This window comes from Ictalurus furcatus, chromosome 17 (assembly GCF_023375685.1).
Source record: "Ictalurus furcatus strain D&B chromosome 17, Billie_1.0, whole genome shotgun sequence".
In the NCBI taxonomy this organism is placed as follows: domain Eukaryota; kingdom Metazoa; phylum Chordata; class Actinopteri; order Siluriformes; family Ictaluridae; genus Ictalurus; species Ictalurus furcatus.
The window spans coordinates 11200523-11219246 of record NC_071271.1 but is presented as its reverse complement, the minus strand read 5'-3'; the positions used below and the strand labels follow the sequence as shown (position 1 = coordinate 11219246).

General features: G+C 37.4%; 1 protein-coding gene across 4 annotated transcripts; it reads right to left on the bottom strand.

Annotated features, from left to right (window-relative positions):
• Positions 1-78: 78 nt before the first annotated feature.
• On the bottom strand, positions 79-17304 carry sae1 (SUMO1 activating enzyme subunit 1). Of its 4 annotated transcripts, none has more exons than XM_053646335.1 (9): positions 16841-17304; positions 16278-16389; positions 15637-15810; positions 12009-12154; positions 11791-11890; positions 11592-11697; positions 4353-4497; positions 4181-4250; positions 79-722 (listed from the first exon to the last, which is right to left on the bottom strand). In XM_053646335.1, exons 1-9 carry the CDS (start codon positions 16939-16941, stop codon positions 666-668), a joined length of 1011 nt encoding a protein of 336 aa, XP_053502310.1. In that variant the 5' UTR covers positions 16942-17304; the 3' UTR covers positions 79-665. The 4 variants fall into 4 exon arrangements, with proteins under 4 accessions (XP_053502310.1, XP_053502313.1, XP_053502312.1 ...); XM_053646338.1 differs by having other exon boundaries at positions 4444-4497; XM_053646337.1 differs by lacking the exon at positions 79-722 and adding an exon at positions 1584-1952 and having other exon boundaries at positions 4444-4497; positions 16841-17303.
• Between the last annotated feature and the right edge of the window lie 1420 nt (positions 17305-18724).

Below are 18724 nucleotides of genomic sequence, written 5' to 3'. Positions count from 1 at the left end.
TTAGACAAGTTAATTTAGCATTCAATCATGATCACTGACCTGTAGAAGTTAGTAAGATATTACACCCTCAGGGTATGTTAGCTCAGTAAAGCAAGCAAGAATATCTCTTATATAATGTAGTAATACACTGTTTGTGTTTTCTGATGTGTAACAATGGAAGGCTCATGTGGAAAGTATGACCAAATATTTTAAACAGGAAAGACAGGTTCATTTACTTCCTGAGTTAATGGCCAGTAAAGAATCCACTCTGTGGGTTTTTATGCATTCATTTCCTCATACGTGAACTCATTCTTTTCCCATTAGGTGTTTTGTTTACACACTGTACATCTGTGAGGGACAAACTAAGAATAAGAACATTGTTTTGTTACATGCAAATAAGCAAAATAATAATTGGGCCTTCGCATGCAATTGATAGTGAGAGGGGGAAAAAAAACAGTATTACCATGGTCCTTACCTGGGCCCAACAAGAAAAGGACCAATCAGAGGTTAGTTTTCCTTTTGTTATGTCTGGTGACAGTGTAATGATTGGCTGCATTGCTAAAAGCCAGAGGAAATGAACTGCAGGGAGCAATAAGCACCACATGGGAAGGGGGTCATCAGGATTGCCGTTGAGGGTCTATGTTAGTAATTAATCCTGCCTTCTTTTAGCTAGGGAATAGCACATCTTAACTAGTCAGCATCTCATATGGCCTTGATTTTCTCCTTTCCATGTGTCCTTTCACCTAAGAGAAAGAACATTTTGTTTATTTATCCATCGGTTGTAGTTGCCACGCAGCCACAATTTCGTCTCATCAACATCTATCCTACAGTACAAAGAGCAGTTCATAGCAATCATATCTATTCCCATGTCACTGCACCAGACTAGCAGATTAAAGTCCACAGTAGGGAAAATAAGATAAGTTAACACATGAAAGAGTTTGGGCCATCTGCAATACCTATAATTTTATTAAGTGTCTCGTCTGTGTAAAGACAAAAGAGTCGTGTCTTGGTGCCACTCCTCCTCGGCACCTGTCTAACTGGTGTATCCTGTTCCAATGTATCCTGTTCCAGTGTTGGCCAGAGTGAACCACAGACTGATGGCTTGGTGTCTGGTGTTCAAATCCCGTTTCTGGTCAATCTAAATCGTTTACTTTGCATGTCTCCAGCATAGTTGCCAATTGTGTTAGTTTTAACCCTCTTGTTTGAAATTCCAGCAGACCAGACTGGACAGACCAGACTCTCCAGCTGAGGGAAAACTTCCAGATCAAAACATTTATTGTTTCTCTTATGCTGCTTAGTCACTGAGTATGTTGTGCCAAATAACGTCACTGCACATACCTCAGCCAAGGTCATAAATAAGTTACCTAACCACAGATGGTCTTCTTGATACATAAACTTGACCTCACCTTGGCTTTACTTTCTCATGTTTTTTCACTTTTAAGTGTCAATTGCCATGTTATGTCATCCAGCACAATCTCTTTGTGTAATAGGCTAGATATACTCTAATATATACCCATATGGATGAGTGCTACAATTCCTTCAATTGAAATATTACACACAAGAATGACAGAAAATCTCATACAGAAAAATATATGCTGCCCATGTAATCCAAAAGAAATGTATTTATTTGAATCTTTTCATTACAAAATGGGAAATCACAAAATTTGCCATGGAACTTCACTATATTGTCATAACAGCAGGCAGAAAAAGGTGAGTGTATGCCTGCAGACTGTATAAACTCAGAAAAAATAACGACACTGCCTAAGCTCCTCAAAGGAGTGCTTATTGTTTAAAATGTTTGTTTTGCAGCACTGAAAAGGTCTTTCCATGATGCTTCGAGTGCCTACATTTTGTTCACTTGTCCTTGGTATTCTCCACGATCATTTGGCTCCAAAGTAGTCCACCACGCCACTGCCCTTCAGTCCATCAAAAAAGAAGAAGTTCCTGTGTGGGGCATCCCTCTGGGACAGCGCCTGTTTTTACACACACAACCAATGTGACAAATGTACTTCAGTGTCACTGATAGCTTTTCGGAGTTAAGCACTGGAGGTTGTTCGTTTCCGTGGTACTTGTGGTTGATGGGTGAGGGACAGCAAAGTACCATGTGTGAGTTACAGCCTGTTTCATCATGCAAGGAGATGGCGCGACATCCTGGCTTCTCTCCACCACCACCATGTGGGTGTGAAGGCTTGCCCAACCAGCACTGTATCCACCGCACTCACATGCTCCACTAGGCTTCTCTAACTGACTCCAGCAAATTTCAGAATGTACGATGAGGTCAACCTTAATCAGGCACGTACATCTTCATATTACATCACTAATCTGACTCAGTACTTTACCGGCCTTCTTGCGAACATGAATTGTATGCACATTTAACACATTGCCAAACATGAACAATAGTAGGCGGGGTTTAATGGACACTTTTAAACCATATGTGGATTTTATGCCAACATTACTGACAGGAATTGGATTCCAGTGACCGGAATGTTACCTTTTCCATTCTGGCATTTAAAAAGTGTCGGCAGCTAAAAGGTTTTCCGTATACTGCCAGGTTCCAATGGGGAAGGCAGATGCCATATGCCTGAAACAGACCCTTATCAGGAAAACCACCTTCACGGCTCATGAAAGTTCCATTGTATAGGGGCGTAGGGTTTTTATGGTGATAAGGTATTACATATTAGGTGCAGTGTTAAAGAGACAATAAATATGAACTATAAAAAACAAGTGCACGAGACTGATGCCAGTTCCTTTCTAAGCATTTTTACTGACTGCAGGTAAACATGAATGAGTCTAAAAGTTTTAATCCTTCACTAAATACCACATTCGAAAGTTTCCCACAATAACTGTCCAGTCAACTAACTACCACTGATGCTACTAACAATTTAAGAATTAAAAAAAAGATAAACTTTCCATTTACCAGTCCATACAGGATTTATTTGTGATTGTTGCAGCCAAAAATGCTTGACTTGCTGCGACTTTTCCCCCCAAAATTTGTAATGCACCTTGCAGAGTATTTTGTTCTATTTTTGCGTTAAACTACTTGAATTGGCGAAACTGCGATTGCATTAAATTGTTTTGCACGATCTTTCGCAGTGATATTTGTTTGTAAATAAGACATTTCAGCTGTACTCATGTTTGAGTCGGATGAATCAAAAAGGGATTTGGCTGAATGCACGTTGTGATGATGTCACATGACATGTCTTAGCCCAAGTCTTCAGTAATTTTGAAAAATTGCAAGCTCCTCCAAATATTGTGCTGTTTGCTTGATTTTGCATTTATCAAGTTACAAAATCTTGGATGGACTGATTTATTTTTTAAAAAATTAACAGGTCTTATGGGCTGTAACTTGTCCATTTAACTTTTATTGATTTGTAAAACACTGATGACAGTATTTTTCAAGGATAATTATTAACCTTAGTTGGTGCAGCTTCTAACTACTTATTTACATGGCAAGCTTCTTTGCCCCAAAAGGTGACACACTCACGTTTGCAAGAGCATACTGCACTGACCTCACATCAGAGATTTATTACTTGTATACCATTAATGTAGATTTAATTAATCATATTTAGCTCAACCCCTTTGTTGATTGGGACTTTGTAATGGTGAAGGAGCTAGTGTAGCTACTGAGATAGTGTAGTAGTACAATAAAGACGAAGTCTACCCTGCACCATCAGCTTCAGCTGCGTGCATGCACATTCTCACCCATTAACCCTTATTTACAGGTACAAAACACCCGAATTACCCTCATATATTTATGCAGGTGTTGGCAGAAGTGAGCCTATAAAAGAAAAGCATGGAGTATGTGCTAATTTGCATACACAAAATACCCTTAAAATGGCATCGACGGGAATGCTTCTGCTGCCAAGAATTCTATTACTTCTTGTTACTAATTTCCATACAAAAAATACCTTTAAAATCCTCTTCAAACGAGAAGGAAGCTACTGAAGACAAAAGCGATTTCACACATCTGACCTTGCTGTGACCTTGAACCTGCTTGGATCAATTCCAAAATCTTATCAGTTCATCTATGAACAGATTTAATCGTACACACACTTTGACGAATAATTACGGAATTTCCGTGTATACAGAATTTCCCTATTCTCTTTTTATGAATAAATTGAATCTATGAATCTATTAGTAGATTTAAATCGTACACACTTTGACGAATAAATAAAAAATGAAACTGAGAGTGAGATCCTACCTTGACTATTTCCTGACCAAGTACTCCTCCCACCACAGCACACACTGGAGCCATCTCAGAGAAACAGTAGCTGTGAAGACAGAGCACATACACTAATGTTATTCCCACGACTCAGACAGCTATGAATTACAAGGTATGATAACTGTTTCACAGTTGATGTGTTAGTGAGGACCTGACAAAGTTGTCAGGCAGCAGCTCCGGATTCACCCCCATAGCCTCTAAGAGATCATCTCTGATCTGCAGGAGTAACTGAGAGTCCTCACCAAAGCTACCTGGATGAGGGTCTCGACCTTTATCTGTGCGGAATTTCAGCAATACTGGAGGAGAAAGAGTGAGAGAGAGAAAGTTAGAAGAGCTGACATGAGAGCAACTTAGCACTGATGTGCAATTTTTGAGCCAGGGTGTGAAGCAGAAGGTTGCAAGTTTGCTGGAGCTTGAACAGGACCCTTAACTTTCTACTGTTTCACTTGTAGTTTGCTTTAGAATATTAAAAGCATATGAAGCTAATTTGAAAATGAGAATTCATTTAAATGTGAATGCTTTAGGATCTTTGACAGGTATTACATCACCCATGTAACATTGCCAAATACTGAAACTGACTTTCTTGACCACCCACTCACCACACCATCAGCTGAGGCACACTGAATTTCCACCAGGCACAAAGTGAACCACAAATACCATCATACAGCAAGGAAACGTTATTTCTTTTTTAGACACATCTCCATGAAATGTTTCCAGATAGATGTACTAATATATTTCCAGCTAGATCTGCCAAAAGCTTTATTCTCTGCCATTTAGTATTTATCGTAGATCTCCAGTTTAATTCCTTTCTGACACAAATTTACTATGTGCATATATTCAGAACACGATTCCCAAACCTGATTGGCCAAAACTACATTAAAGAGTTTATGTCTCGTATCTTCATTTCATTCTGTTTCCTTTCTAGTTATATTCCATACTGTTCTGGACAAAAATATTAACCTTGATCAAAATTAAGGAAAAACATACCAAACCAGTACATTGCTAGCACAGCATTATTCACTGCATTTCATTTATCTCTGATTATTTCTGCTTCAGTGTTCAAGCTAAAACCCCTAAAATTACTAAATGACTAATGCCTACACCAAGTTCAAATCTTTTCATAAATGTATTCACTCCCTTCCATCCTTCCATCATTTTTCACTTTACAATTTGGATAATCTTATAACCTTAAAGTCAGAATAATGAAACTAAGTATAAAAGCTCAGGTTTTATACTGGCTGTTGCTCCTCAGCCATTCATTTCTGTGTCCATTTCTTTTTCTAACCCACCATTTTCTTACTTTTCAAAAGTAATACCTATATTACACTAAGACATATTAAATATAGAACAGCATAAAAAATTTACATCTAGATCTAGACCTATTCAGCTGTTACTTTCTGCTCCACACTCCCATTGTGAAATTACATCAGACATTTCTTGAGGTGCAGAAAGGATTCAAATCAGTGGCACACCATCTGCCTTAGAACCCCATCAGTGAGCTGACATAACCTCAGATAAATCAGTGAGATAACACGAAGGAAACAGTTCTTCCTCAAAAGCAGCTCAGCCGTTACATGCCATTTATAAGCGCTCTAATGTACTTGCTAACCTTTAAATGCACAAATAGGGCTTGTTTTTGTTTCCATTAGTTCAGAACTATATGTGAAGCACTGGAGCATTCATAGCCTTTTTTTTTAGTGATCTGTGCTTTTTTTTTTTTTAGAAAGGCGGACAGTGTTTTCTGTTTTAAAGTCACTGCACATGACTGATCATGGACAACCTTCCATGAAAAATGAGCTGTCCTCTATGAGAATGCCAGGTGAGCTTATATAAAAAGATTCAGAGCAGACAGTGTTGTCAATGGAACCAGCACAGCGTAACCACACATTACGCATTATTTTGATGGTTTCTATAATTAGAGATGTACAGAGAAATATGTTTTTAAAAAAAGCTGCTTTCATTCAATTTCTAGGCAAAATCATTTTCTGCACGTAATGCACCACTGAACTGAAAAACAACCCCCAAATATTTTACATTTAAAGGCTTTTAAAGCTGCTTTCACAGGGCCATTTTTGGCATTTCAAAAAATTCAGGAAATCCATTAATATGCACTGATGGTTTCTTGTAGGTTGTTGGGTGGAGGTCAATGTTTTACTTAATGTATGCTCTAGGGGTGTAACACAATGTCATTATCTGTATCTATTTAGTGCTCAAAATATTTGTATCTGTATACATATATCTGTATACTGTATAAACATTTGTATTCACATTTGGATTTAAACCAGAAGTGGGTGTGGTCTATACTGGAAGTTTCTTTGTGAAACCCATGCCTTGGAAAAAACAATGGAACAAAACAGGGCTGCTTTTTCATTCAGAAATTACAAAAATGTTTCATTTTATTTGCATTTATTTAATTTTTATATAATAAAAAATCCTTATATAACATGTATATATATATATATATATATATATATATATATATATATATATACACACACACACACACATACATATATACACACACACACACACACACACATAATAGATATATAGTTATGTGGGGGAAAAAAATAAGTACACCGCATGGAAATTGTGAAAATGACCTCAAAATGTCAGTTTTGTGTGTCATTTGACAGTGTATCGTCTATTTTAATAGGCATTGTTTCAAAGATGATCAATTGATTCTTGATCATCTTTGAAACAGTACCTATTAAAACAGGCGATACACTGTCAAATGACACATAAAACTGACATTTTGAGGTCATTTTCACAATTTAAATAAAAAATTTTAAAAAAACAAAAAAAAAAAACAGATCAGTCACATGGAAAATAGTAAGTTTATCACACCTTCAAATCCATAAAATTTGAATCAGGTGTTCAAGATTGGGTGCCAGTAATTAGAACCTGCTTAGGGACTGCAGGTGGAACCCATCTTATTTATACCCCTGTCATATCTAGTGTCTGGTGTTCCCTTTGTTATTAAGGTGTATGGTGTCATCATGCCAAGATCTAAGAGTTCTATAAGGCCTTCAGAAAAAACGCTGTGGATGCCTATGAGTCTGGCAGTGGATTTAAAGATCTCCAAATTATTTGAAATACATCATTTCACTGTAAGGAAAATCATCTACAAGTGGTGCGGATTTCAAACGACTGCCAAATTGTCCAGGACTGGCCATCCTAGCAAATTCAGCACAAGAGCAGACCTTCTGATGCAAAAAGACCCCAAAATTTCATCACAGCTAGTAAATCTTGCAACTGTTGGTGTCAAAGTGCATGCTTCTACAATCAGAAAGAGATTGCACAAATTTTACCTGTATGGGAGGCGTGCCAGGAAAGAGCCTTTGCAAGACCACGGTTTGCCAATGAGCATATAGGCAAAGACCAGGCCTTTTGAAATAATGTGCTCTGGACAAACGAATCAAAGACAGAGTTGTTTGGCCACAGTAATTGCAGACATGTTTGGTGCTGACCAAAGACAACTTTTCAGGGGAAGCACTTCATTCCAACTGTGAAGCACGGTGGTGGAAATGTTATGGTTTGGGGTTGCTTCACTGCCTCAGGGACTGGACTGTCTGCATTTGTTGATTCAACACTGAATTCTGTATCATATCAAAGAGTGCTTGAAGATAATGTGAAGCCATCTGTCTGAAAGTTGAAGTTGAACCGAAAGTGGACCTTTCAACAGGATAATGATCCTAAGTACACTAGCAAATCCACCAAGGAATGACTCAAAAAAAAGAAATAGAGGGTTTGGAATGGCCTAGTCAAAGCCCGGATTTGAATCCCATTGAAATGTTGTGGGGGGATTTTGAAACATGCAGTACATGCAAGAAAACCCTCAAACATCTTGCAACTGAAAGAAAATTGCATGGAAGAGTGGTCAAAAATTCCAGCCAGCCTGGTGGACAATTATACAAAACATCCACCAGACATTATTTCTGCTAAAGGGGGCAATACTAGCTTCTGAGGCCAAGGGTGTACTTACTTTTTTTCCACAGAAGAATCTCACATCCATTGATATTTCTGTTGAATATATGATTGAAAAGCTATTTTTTTCTTGTGGTTTTGTTCAAGTATATCAACTTCATTCATATGCATTGTTTTAAAGAGGATCAAATATTTGCTTGCCCAAATGCATCAAAAAAGCCAACAATTTCCATGGGGTGTACTAATAAGCAAACTATGTTTCAAAGCAGTGATGTGTTTCCCACATCAAAAACTGTTATTTACAGTTGACAACAATAGCCATCTATTGAGCCATAATGTGGCCTTTAAGCAGCATTTTATTATAATCCCCATATGATTTTCCAAGGAAAAACTCTTAACCCTCTTACCCCGTATGGCCGAAAAACCGGCTTGCCCGTCTTTGATCTATTCCTGTAAGGACGATATACCGGCTTGGTCGTCTATGCCAAATCCCTGTAAGGCCGATATAGCGGCTTTACAGTGTAAACGTTATCCCCGTAAGGCCGGTGTACCGGCATTACTCTGCTATGATTCCTTACTTATGTAATTATTATTTTTTGACCCGGAAGGTTCATGATGTCATGACGTGATTACGTTATTACGCCGGCATTACGATGAAGCTGATCCAAGCGTGAATATTGGTGTACCAGTAGAAGTGAACTAAAAATGCCAAAGCGAACAGCTAATCATGTTCCAGCTAAAGTTACACCTACAGTGAACACAGGTACATCTAAAACAGTGAAAAAAAAACATACACAGTTACACAGGCAAGAGCGAGGATTCTAGATAGTGACAGCAGTGAAAGTTCAGGCGATGTTGAAACCGAAAGTGATAGAAACGCAAACTCTCCTGATTCAGACCCTGATCCATCTTCATCTTCAGCATCAACCAGTGCGACTGACACTGCAGGGGTCTGGAGTCATAACGGGACCATTTCTGTGCATTCGTGAAAACACTACCTGCTGGTCTGATTATCACCAGAAACTTGACTTTTGGTGCTAAAATGCATTTATTTATTTATTATTTACTTGAATTTATTCAAAGGCATTGACCACACTGATGCTCGTATGGTACTTCTAAATGAGTAGAAGGATTTTAGCAAGCATTTTTTCGTAATTTCTCTAGTTAAGAATTGTGCTCTAAGTTTATTAAAAACACTGAACTGCTTAATTTTCAAAGTAATATTACACAAATACATTATTATAAGTTGTTTCAAGGCCTAAAAATGGTCAAATTAAAATGTTGATTTTGGCCCAGGAACTCAGGGTTGGCGTGCTGTTTCTCTGGGGAATATAGGGTTATGGGACATAATACTGTGGGAACTTAGGGGTAAGAGGGTTAATAATGAATGGAGAATGAGCGTTTAACATGAGAATGTCTAAAAACACACAAAATAAACAGACAAGTTTATACAGAAATATGGTACAAATATGATTTCATTATTGGAGATCTGTAAGGTAGTGTTTAGGTCAGGCTACCAGAGTGGAGAATCTCCAATTCATATAATGTTAATGAACTTGGTCTTGATTTAATGAACAGAGGTGCCAGGTTCCCTATAACATTTATAGTACCAAGGGTGCACATAATTCTGACTGTATATTTGTCTAGCTTTACTTTTCTGGGGGAAAAAATAATTCTAATATTTAGGCTTGGCTAGCCTGTTAAGATTCATTTGAAGAACATTTGTGTTAAGCAAACACAAAATTGCAGCATATAGCCAAGCCTTCGGTTAGTTTAAAGACCCATTTACAATTGGTCCAACCTATAATATACACTCCGTGTCCATTTTTATTAGGAATACCTGTACAACTCCACATTCATTCAGTGAATCATGTGGCAGAAGTGCAATGCAAAAAGAAATGCAGATAAAGGGCAAGAGCTTCGGTTAATGTTCACATCAGACATCAGAATGGGGGGAGGGAGTGTGATCCCTGTGCCTTTAACCATGGCATGGATGTTGGTATTAGATGGTCTGGTTTGTATATTTCAGAAACTGCTGATATCTTGAGATATTTTTTTTACAGTCAGAGGAAGGGGGAAATGGCCAGATTGGTTTGAGCTGCCAGGAAGGACATAGTAACTCAAATAATCACACTTTACAACCGTGTTAGCAGAAAATCATCTCAGCATGAACAAAACATCGAACCTTGAGGTGGATGGGCCACAACAGCAGAAGACCACATTGGGTTCCATACCTGTCAGCCAATAACAGGAATATGACATTATGAAGGGCACAGGCTCACCCAAACAGGACAGTTGAAGATTAGAAAAAAAGAATCACCTGGTCTTTTTCCAGTCCTCAACTGTCCAGTTTTGTTGAGTCTGTGTCCAAGATAAGAGTGCTTCTTTGAGTTACTATAGACTTCCTGTCAGCTCAAACCAGTCTGGTTATTCTCCTCTGATCTCTCTCATTAATAAGGTGCTTCAGCCTGCAGACACACAGGATGTTTTTTTGTTTTTGTTTTTCACACCATTCTATGTAAACTCTAGAGACTGTAGTGTGTGAAAATCCCAGGAGATCAGCAGTTTCTGAAATACTCAAACCAGCCCATCTGGCACCAACAATCATACCACAGTTAAAGTCACAAGATCACACTTTTCCCCCCATTCTGATGTGAATATTAACTGAAGCTCTTGATCTGTATCTACATGACTTTATGCATTGTGCTGCTGCCAGATGTGACCAATAAAGTGACCAGTGAGTGTAGCTGACAATCACGCTTAGCACCTCCATCTTGTTCAATATTAACATAGTTTACTGAAGCCCTGCCGCAATCTGTCCCTCATTGGCTGACACATAGTTACATCAGAATACATTCTATCAGAATCTTAACTTAACATTGGAGAGTAATAAGTCTGTTGACTGTTCACTGTCAAACTAGAGGACATGTTTTTGATAGAGACTACAAAGTGCTAATATACTCTCTGGATAAGGACATCTGCTAAATGCTGCAATTGTAATTAAAAATTGTTGTTGTTTTTTTTAAGTTATTTAACTGTGACAGTACATTCCATATATAAAAGTGCAGAAATCCATGTAAATTATATGATTTAAACCCAATCAAGTTGAGGGTTAGTTACATTACCCTTTTACTCTTTAGTCGTCATTTTCAGCTCACTGTGAGCTTTTCTGTTTATGGAACTGTTAATCAGCTGTAAAAATGCTTAGTGATTTTCAGGTGATTGGAATTCATCAACATGTGCGTGTGAGCATGAAGAAAATCTGGTACTGAAATTCTGGTAAATCTGGCAGGAAATTTAGTTTGGTTTGACCTACAATATAAAAATAAAACACCAAAGCTAAAAGACTGATAAGTGGTAAGCCCATGGTTCTCATTAAAGTCAGTGGCAAGAGCTACACTTTTGACCATTTCCAAACTGTCCTTGTAAAGTTACTAGCTGTGGATATATAGATGTTAAGTACCTTGTAGTAAGAAGTAATCTGGTGGTGTGCGCTTGAGATTGCGCTTGGCCTCTTCACTCGTCCAGTCAGCCTCAAGAGACTCTTTTAAAGAGCAGAAACTGGCCGTCTTCACACAAAAAAAAGAAGGAAGTTGGAGAACTTGAGATAATTAATAACTTTCAACTTTGTTAACCAACAGGAGACAATCATGATAACGCACCTTTTTCACCATGGTAGTCTCATTCAGATCAATTCTAGGTTTCTTCACTTCGGGGCCATCATTAGCCTCTTCTGATGACTTCACCACCTTTGGTTTCTCTCTAAGGAAAACAAAAACATCTTAAAACTACCATACATAACATTATTTCAGTTACTGATTAGATTTAAAACAAATTGTAATTTTTTTTATTTTTTTTTAAAGAGCCACAAGTCTCGCACTCTACATAATGATGCTCCAAGCCCAGGTCAGAGAACATGTATCCATGGTAACCGAAGACATCTCCACAGAAGACTTTAATGTTTCTGGTGGCGCAAAGCTGGTCCACTCGGACCATCAGGTCTCTGGAGCATCTTGTCAGACACACCTGGGAGTAAGAGAACGAATTAAGAGTTTAAGAATTTTAACAAAAAAAAAAACCCTTCTCGAGGAATAAGGAAATTATTTCAGTTTTAATTTCTACAGTGAAATTCACGTCTCTGCTTGCCGTGGGGAATTTCTCAGGAATGCGATTGATGTACTGTATGTAAATGACTGTAACTTTCAAACAGAACGACCAGAACTCAGACATCATCATCATAATCATCTTCATGAACTCATGCTTGAGTTTACGCTTTTCCTGAGTACAGATTAGTTTATATGATTCAGATCCATATTCCAAACATCTACTCCAATCAAAAACCAGATGAATCAGGTTCATGAACTATGAATGTCACAATAACTAATATCGTAATAATATATACATGTGGAGGTTGGGGAAAAACCCCTCTGATATTGCTGTGGGTCCAGAAAAACAGGCAAAAAAAAAATTACAAACAAATAAATAATAAAAATAAAGAAAAAATGGATTTATCCAAAGTTAAATTTTTTTTGCTAATAATGTACTTTGACATTTCTACTTTAGGAAAACAACTACATTTTGCCAAAGTGGTGAAATGTTTTTGCTTAGGCTCCCCTCTAACTTGCTGGATAGTTACATTTCAAAGCAAAAAGGACATAAGCCTAATCACCTTGTAATCAGATATCAGCTGTGAAACGTCTGACGCTCCTGTGCTATTACATCATCACTACAGAGAAGACCACAGACATTCAGTACAACTGACAGATAAGGGCAGTAATGTTGGTTTTCTATAATTAGATTAGGTTATAAATGTAGATTTGGGGGTAGGGGATTTTTTGTGGAATTTGTATGAAATTTTTTAATGCAGCTGTCTTGGTTTTCACTTTTCGAAACAACCAGACTTTAGCTTTCATTGAGATGCATGCAAAAGCAAAACATATTTATTAAAGCCCATAGTTTTCATTGTGTTTTATATTTTCTAATATTTAAAAAAAAATTATAATAAAGTTGACCGCGTGAAGGGTTTTCCCGGGCAGTTAGATATTCTGAATATCTAACCAGCAGGCTTGGTCCATCTTATCCAAGACACCAACCCTTGCACCCTCCCATTCTGTATTGATGATAAGCCTGTTTACATGAAATACACACCACTTTACTTACTGTCTGAATATTGATATACGCTGTGCCAGGTTGAAGACACTGGTTGTCTCCTTTAAGAACATGCTGAAACATCATTTTATCACTCGAGACTGAAGGTTGTTTACAGCCACACAACTGTCATTTAACCTCACTAGTTAGAACATCAGTGCAGCTCTCCTTAACTGATAAGCAGTGCACACTTGACTGTTGAATCCACAAGGATTTCTAAACATTGTAAGAAAGTTATGTAAACCAATACTGAATATTGAGAACACTTCTCAGAAAAGGAGCACATCACCCAGGAGCTTTAAGGACAGGCTGTGCCATCACATTTTGCCACTGTCCAATCACAAAGGGTTTCTGTCAACAACTAAAAAACAAGTATTTCCTCCTCTTTACCATGACGTAATGAGGTAATGACGTCTAGTGAAGTTAAAAAGTGAAAAAGAAAGGAATATTGACCTGACATAGCTGGCTCAACAAGATGTCATGATTTTTGAGTAAACATCATAGTCATCAGTGAAGACAGTGCCATACTAGTCATTGTAAGGATATGGAAGTAGCATATGAATTAGCATTCTTGCTCACCGACAGACCAAAGTGAGTTCTTCAACATAGACAATGTGCCCCTTGAGTAAAAGCTGTCAATCATGGCATCAGTGATGTACAGCAAGAGCCATGCAGCCAAAACACACTCCCAAGCATGCTAGCCTTTTCCCCTCATATATCTCTTTGAAATATCAGTGGAGGCAGATAAAAGAGCGGCACTGTCTGTAACGAACCCCCTCCTCACAATACTCCTCTTCCCCTCCTTATAAACTCTCACTAGTACTCCCACCGGGAGAATTCCGAGGCTCGCAAACACAGACAGGCTGGGAGGCAGATCATCTGAGCTTTGAACATTCATATGCGGACAGATTCGCTGATAAACAAGAAAGGGCCAAGGTCCAGTTTCTAAGCAAAACAATGACAATCCTCCTAGGAATGGGCAGCTTTATTTGTCCATGCTGGAACATTACTAAGGAGGCAGCTTAGTGTCTCCAATTAACACTGATGTTATAAAATAATCCGTGATTCTTTTGCCTCTGTTATTTATTTATGTCACCAGACACTACCATGCAGTACAACTTATTAAACAACATATATATATATATATATAGAATACACACACACATACATATACACACACACATTATTTTATATATATATATATATATATATATATATATATATATATATATATATATATATATATATGTATATATATATATATATATATATGTATATATATATATATATGTGTGTGTGTGTGTGTGTGTGTTGTTTAATGTGTTACAATATCAATTCAACAGAAATACATTCTGAACTGGGTAATAATAGAAAACGTGATACCCAAGCATCTTTTACTATGATCAACAGCAGTAATATGGCTTTAATACACCATCTACTGGCCATCAAGGGAACAGGAACGAAAAGATTTGTGCATGATTCTAAGCACGCTCTTCCATTCATCCAAACCTTCAGACATTTGAATAATAGTTAAGAATCCTGCCAAATGAAGCCATGCTGCATGACATGAAGACTTGCTTATACTCCTATGAATATTATTTACTAGACAATATTTTTACCAGCGTGCAGGTGAATTTTCAAATCTGATTGGTCGAGTAAAGTCAAGTGGTTTTTATTGTCATTCCTCTACACAGCTAGTATACATCAGTCATTTCTCCAGGACCATGGTGAAACACAAAACAGTATCAAAGACTACATAAAGTGCACTACACAACGGTTTGAGACGAGAACTTTAACTAAATTTTCTACTTATTAACTTCAAAACAGAAAGAAAAAAAAAGCGGCAGGTGGATGAAAGACTATAGCGGTTATATTGTAAGTGATGAAAGAACCAATTCTCTCACAGATGGCCCACAATATTAAACAAAACAAAAGTACAATGTGTCAGATCCTTTGAGTGGTGCAACAGAGAAGTGTTTGCCCCATCATTGCGAGATTGCAACTTTGAATTTGCCTACCAGCGATGGACAGGTTTCAAACTCGTGCTCACCTAACAATGCAACAGCTATCCATAGCTGGGAGACAAGGGAGCCAAATTGGCCATGCTTTTTGGGTTGGAATACATGCATCAACATGAACCAATCGCAGGCGTCTGTAAGCTCATGAATGCAGATGAGGGCAGATTGAACTTTTTTCCGAGTGTGTTACACTGCCCTGTGGTGCAGCAAGATTTCAGAAATGTCTTTTATAAATAAATAAATTAATTAATTAATTAAAATACTACTGAAAGTAACACTAATAATTCAGAAGCTTTTCAGGATGCAAACTGAGCAATGCTGACTGCTCTTTCAGACACTCACTGCATCAAACTGAAGAAAGAAGTCATCCAGCTTGCTTTCCACTTGATCTGTGTCAGCCTTTACTTCCACCATTGGATTGAGGAACTGGGCTCGTTCCAGGGAAGCCTGGGCTTGATTCTGACCATCTGCATCCACTGGGATGAGGAACTGAGCTCGTCTTGATTCCTCAGTAACCTGAATATGAATGTCATAATTAGTACTTGGATGGACACCTTTACAGTTACATTTATTCATTTAGCAGACACTTTTATCCAAAGCGACTTACAAATGAGGAAATACAAGCAAAGCGATATATCAAGCGAAGAACGATACAAGTTGTGCTACTATACAAGATCTTTTAATTGAGTTCTAGAAAAGCAAAATGCTCAGAATAGAGGTGTAAGTGCCAGAATGTTTTTTTGTGTGTGTTGTTTTCAGGATAATGTGGAGTTAGCATTTTAGGGGTTAGTTAGTTGTTCAGGGAAGCAGTGAGTCTTTAGCTGTTTTTTGAAGATAGTGATAGATTCTGCTGTCTGGACTGAGGTTGGAAATTCATTCCACCACTGAGGGACAGTTAGTTTGAACACAGCGTTATTTATTACAGGATGGATCACAGATTTTGATTCTTCCCATGAGTAGGAGGTGGTTGATGAACGTCATACCTGTTCATGGTCCAGAAGAGTGAGTGCTTTCACTCCAGCTAGAATAAGGTTTTTTGCCACTTCAGCACCCAGTCCTCTGAGTCCAACGAGCAACACTCGAGACCCCCTCAGCCTGAGAAGCGAGCCTACATGTTAACAAGCTGCATTTGCATTTACATGTATGGCATTTGGCAGACAGTAAACCACAGTGACACCCGACTAGTCATGTATTCTTTAATCTTTTTACTAAAACTAAAGTAAGTCTCTTATAAATAAATTGTCTATCGTGTATGCTTTATTGCATGGAATTTTAGCACTGGTACACCATCAACAAATCAGTGTTCTTATTAAAAATTCATTGTACTCTAACCAATACATAATGTTTTATACTGAATATATTATAATATTTGGACTACCCACAGTATTAAGATGATCTTACATATCTTACATCATTTAGGAAAAGAATTCATAAAAGCCCACGAATATTACATATTTTATGTGCACATTTTAAAATAACCGAGAAACACATGTATATATTTATTAGCAAGTTAGCCGCTTAGCTCTTTAGCTAGCAGAGTTCAAACCTCTTTTGTGCATCCAGACCCCAGAGGCGAATCTGCCGGTCATACTGAGCTGCTTCTTCCTCGCTTATGATATTGTCGTCTTTTTCGATTGTATCAATCATTTCAATGTGTTTCAAAAACGATGTTGCAGATACTCAGTATAAATAAAGTCGCTCTTGGTACAATTTTCCTACTTCCCATTCAATGCGACAAAACTCCCGCTTGGTTTCATTCAAAGGGGCGCATAATGATGACGTGTGCGTTACACTGAAACGTTCAAAAACACTTCGACTTGAAAACACAGTTTAATAATTACCAAATAAACCATTAAATATACACGATGGTGCACTGACAAGTTGTCCCATATGGCGTATTAGACCTGTGTGAATACAAGATATACAAACGAGCCCCTTTTCAGTTTGTCAGATTATACGCATCAGTTCAATAAGAGCCGGTTCTTTTGGCTCTCAAACGGCTCGTTTGCTTTCCCCCCAAAATGAGACATATTTGCGATATTTTGACCAATGATTGTTAGTCTGTCGCTTAAAGGGTTCGAGGAAATTACATTATTCCTATAAAACATATTTTCTTTGTTTTTAATGTATTTGGATAATTGCGTAAACAGCATAAACAACATATGTGCATTGACAAATACAGTAAACATTCATTCATGCTTTATATTGAATATACTGTATATTAGTGCATGCTATCTTTATGCTGTATTTTCTTCTTTTTTTAATTCCCGACCATTTATCATGAGAACTGGTAATGATCACTAATAGCCCGATCCTGCTGAAAAACATATAAAAAATAAAAAACCCCAGCAGGGTTGTTATTATTATAATTATATGAAAAAGTAGTGATCTTTTGCTGCCTAGGCTGCAATCAGGTTAAACAAACATTTCACCCGAATGAAATGTGTTGTACTACAGAAGCTGGTAAAAACTCTTCCTGATCAAACTGCACAAATAAGATCAAATTGCACATAAGATCAATCTGTTGCAAAAGAATAAAATTAAGATAGTAATCACATGTTAGTGTGCTGGTGTATTAGGCTCAGCAGTGTTTCTGAGATTTAAAAACACTAATTTAATTCAAACACTATTTCAAATCAGCTTTACAGGAATTTGTATTTAGACTTAGATCCCTAATGAGGAAGTCAGAGGCGAGAAAGGCAAGCAGAAACACCCTGAGATTACATGAGGAAAAACCTCAAAATGGAACCCATCCTCTTTTGGGTGACACCAGATAGTCATTTTTTTTTGTTACCAAGATTTGTATTGTTTTCAAACATAGAAAACAAAACAAAAAAAAACCATATAGTGCAAATATAGGAAACATCCAAGAGCAAATAGGGTAAAGGGGAGGCAACAGGCATATAAGATCCAAAGTTGGATCTTAAAAATAAATAAATAAATAAATAAATAAATAATGAATCTAATGCATTTTCTTTATACAGTCCAGGATATGGAAGAATAAGGATTTCCAGGCATCAATAGTAGCAAGTTTAGCCTTGTTAAGTTGTGCTGTTGTACATTCATATCTTACTATGTCAAGAAAGTTATTTATGCAGTATGTTTTTGTACACATATGTGGCATAAACCAATTTTAATTATTGGGTTTTTTTGTGGATGTAAAACCAGCAAACACCATTTTCTTCTGTATTAGGTTTATACAAAGAGCAGAATCATCATTAAGGAGACACAGACCTGGAGTAGGGATATAGACAGTTTGAAGCAAAGAAGATAGAACAGAGTTTACATGAGTCCATAGATCAGAGATAATTGGACACTCCCAGAACATATGGAGAAACGTACCTGATAATATGGTATTACAGATATGACAACTATGTGTCAGTTGTGATTTTATTCTAAGTCTCTTGTAAAGAGTTATGTATGCTCTATG

Coding starts and splice junctions, on each gene's coding strand:
- sae1 (XM_053646334.1), bottom strand. CDS start 16,941: ATGATTGATACAATCGAAAAAGACGACAATATCATAAGCGAGGAAGAA. Junction 16,390..16,840: donor GGTCTGGATGCACAAAAGAG/GTTTGAACTCTG, acceptor CTCGCTTCTCAG/GCTGAGGGGGTCTCGAGTGT. Junction 12,155..15,636: donor TCTTTCTTCAGTTTGATGCA/GTGAGTGTCTGA, acceptor TCTTACTCCCAG/GTGTGTCTGACAAGATGCTC.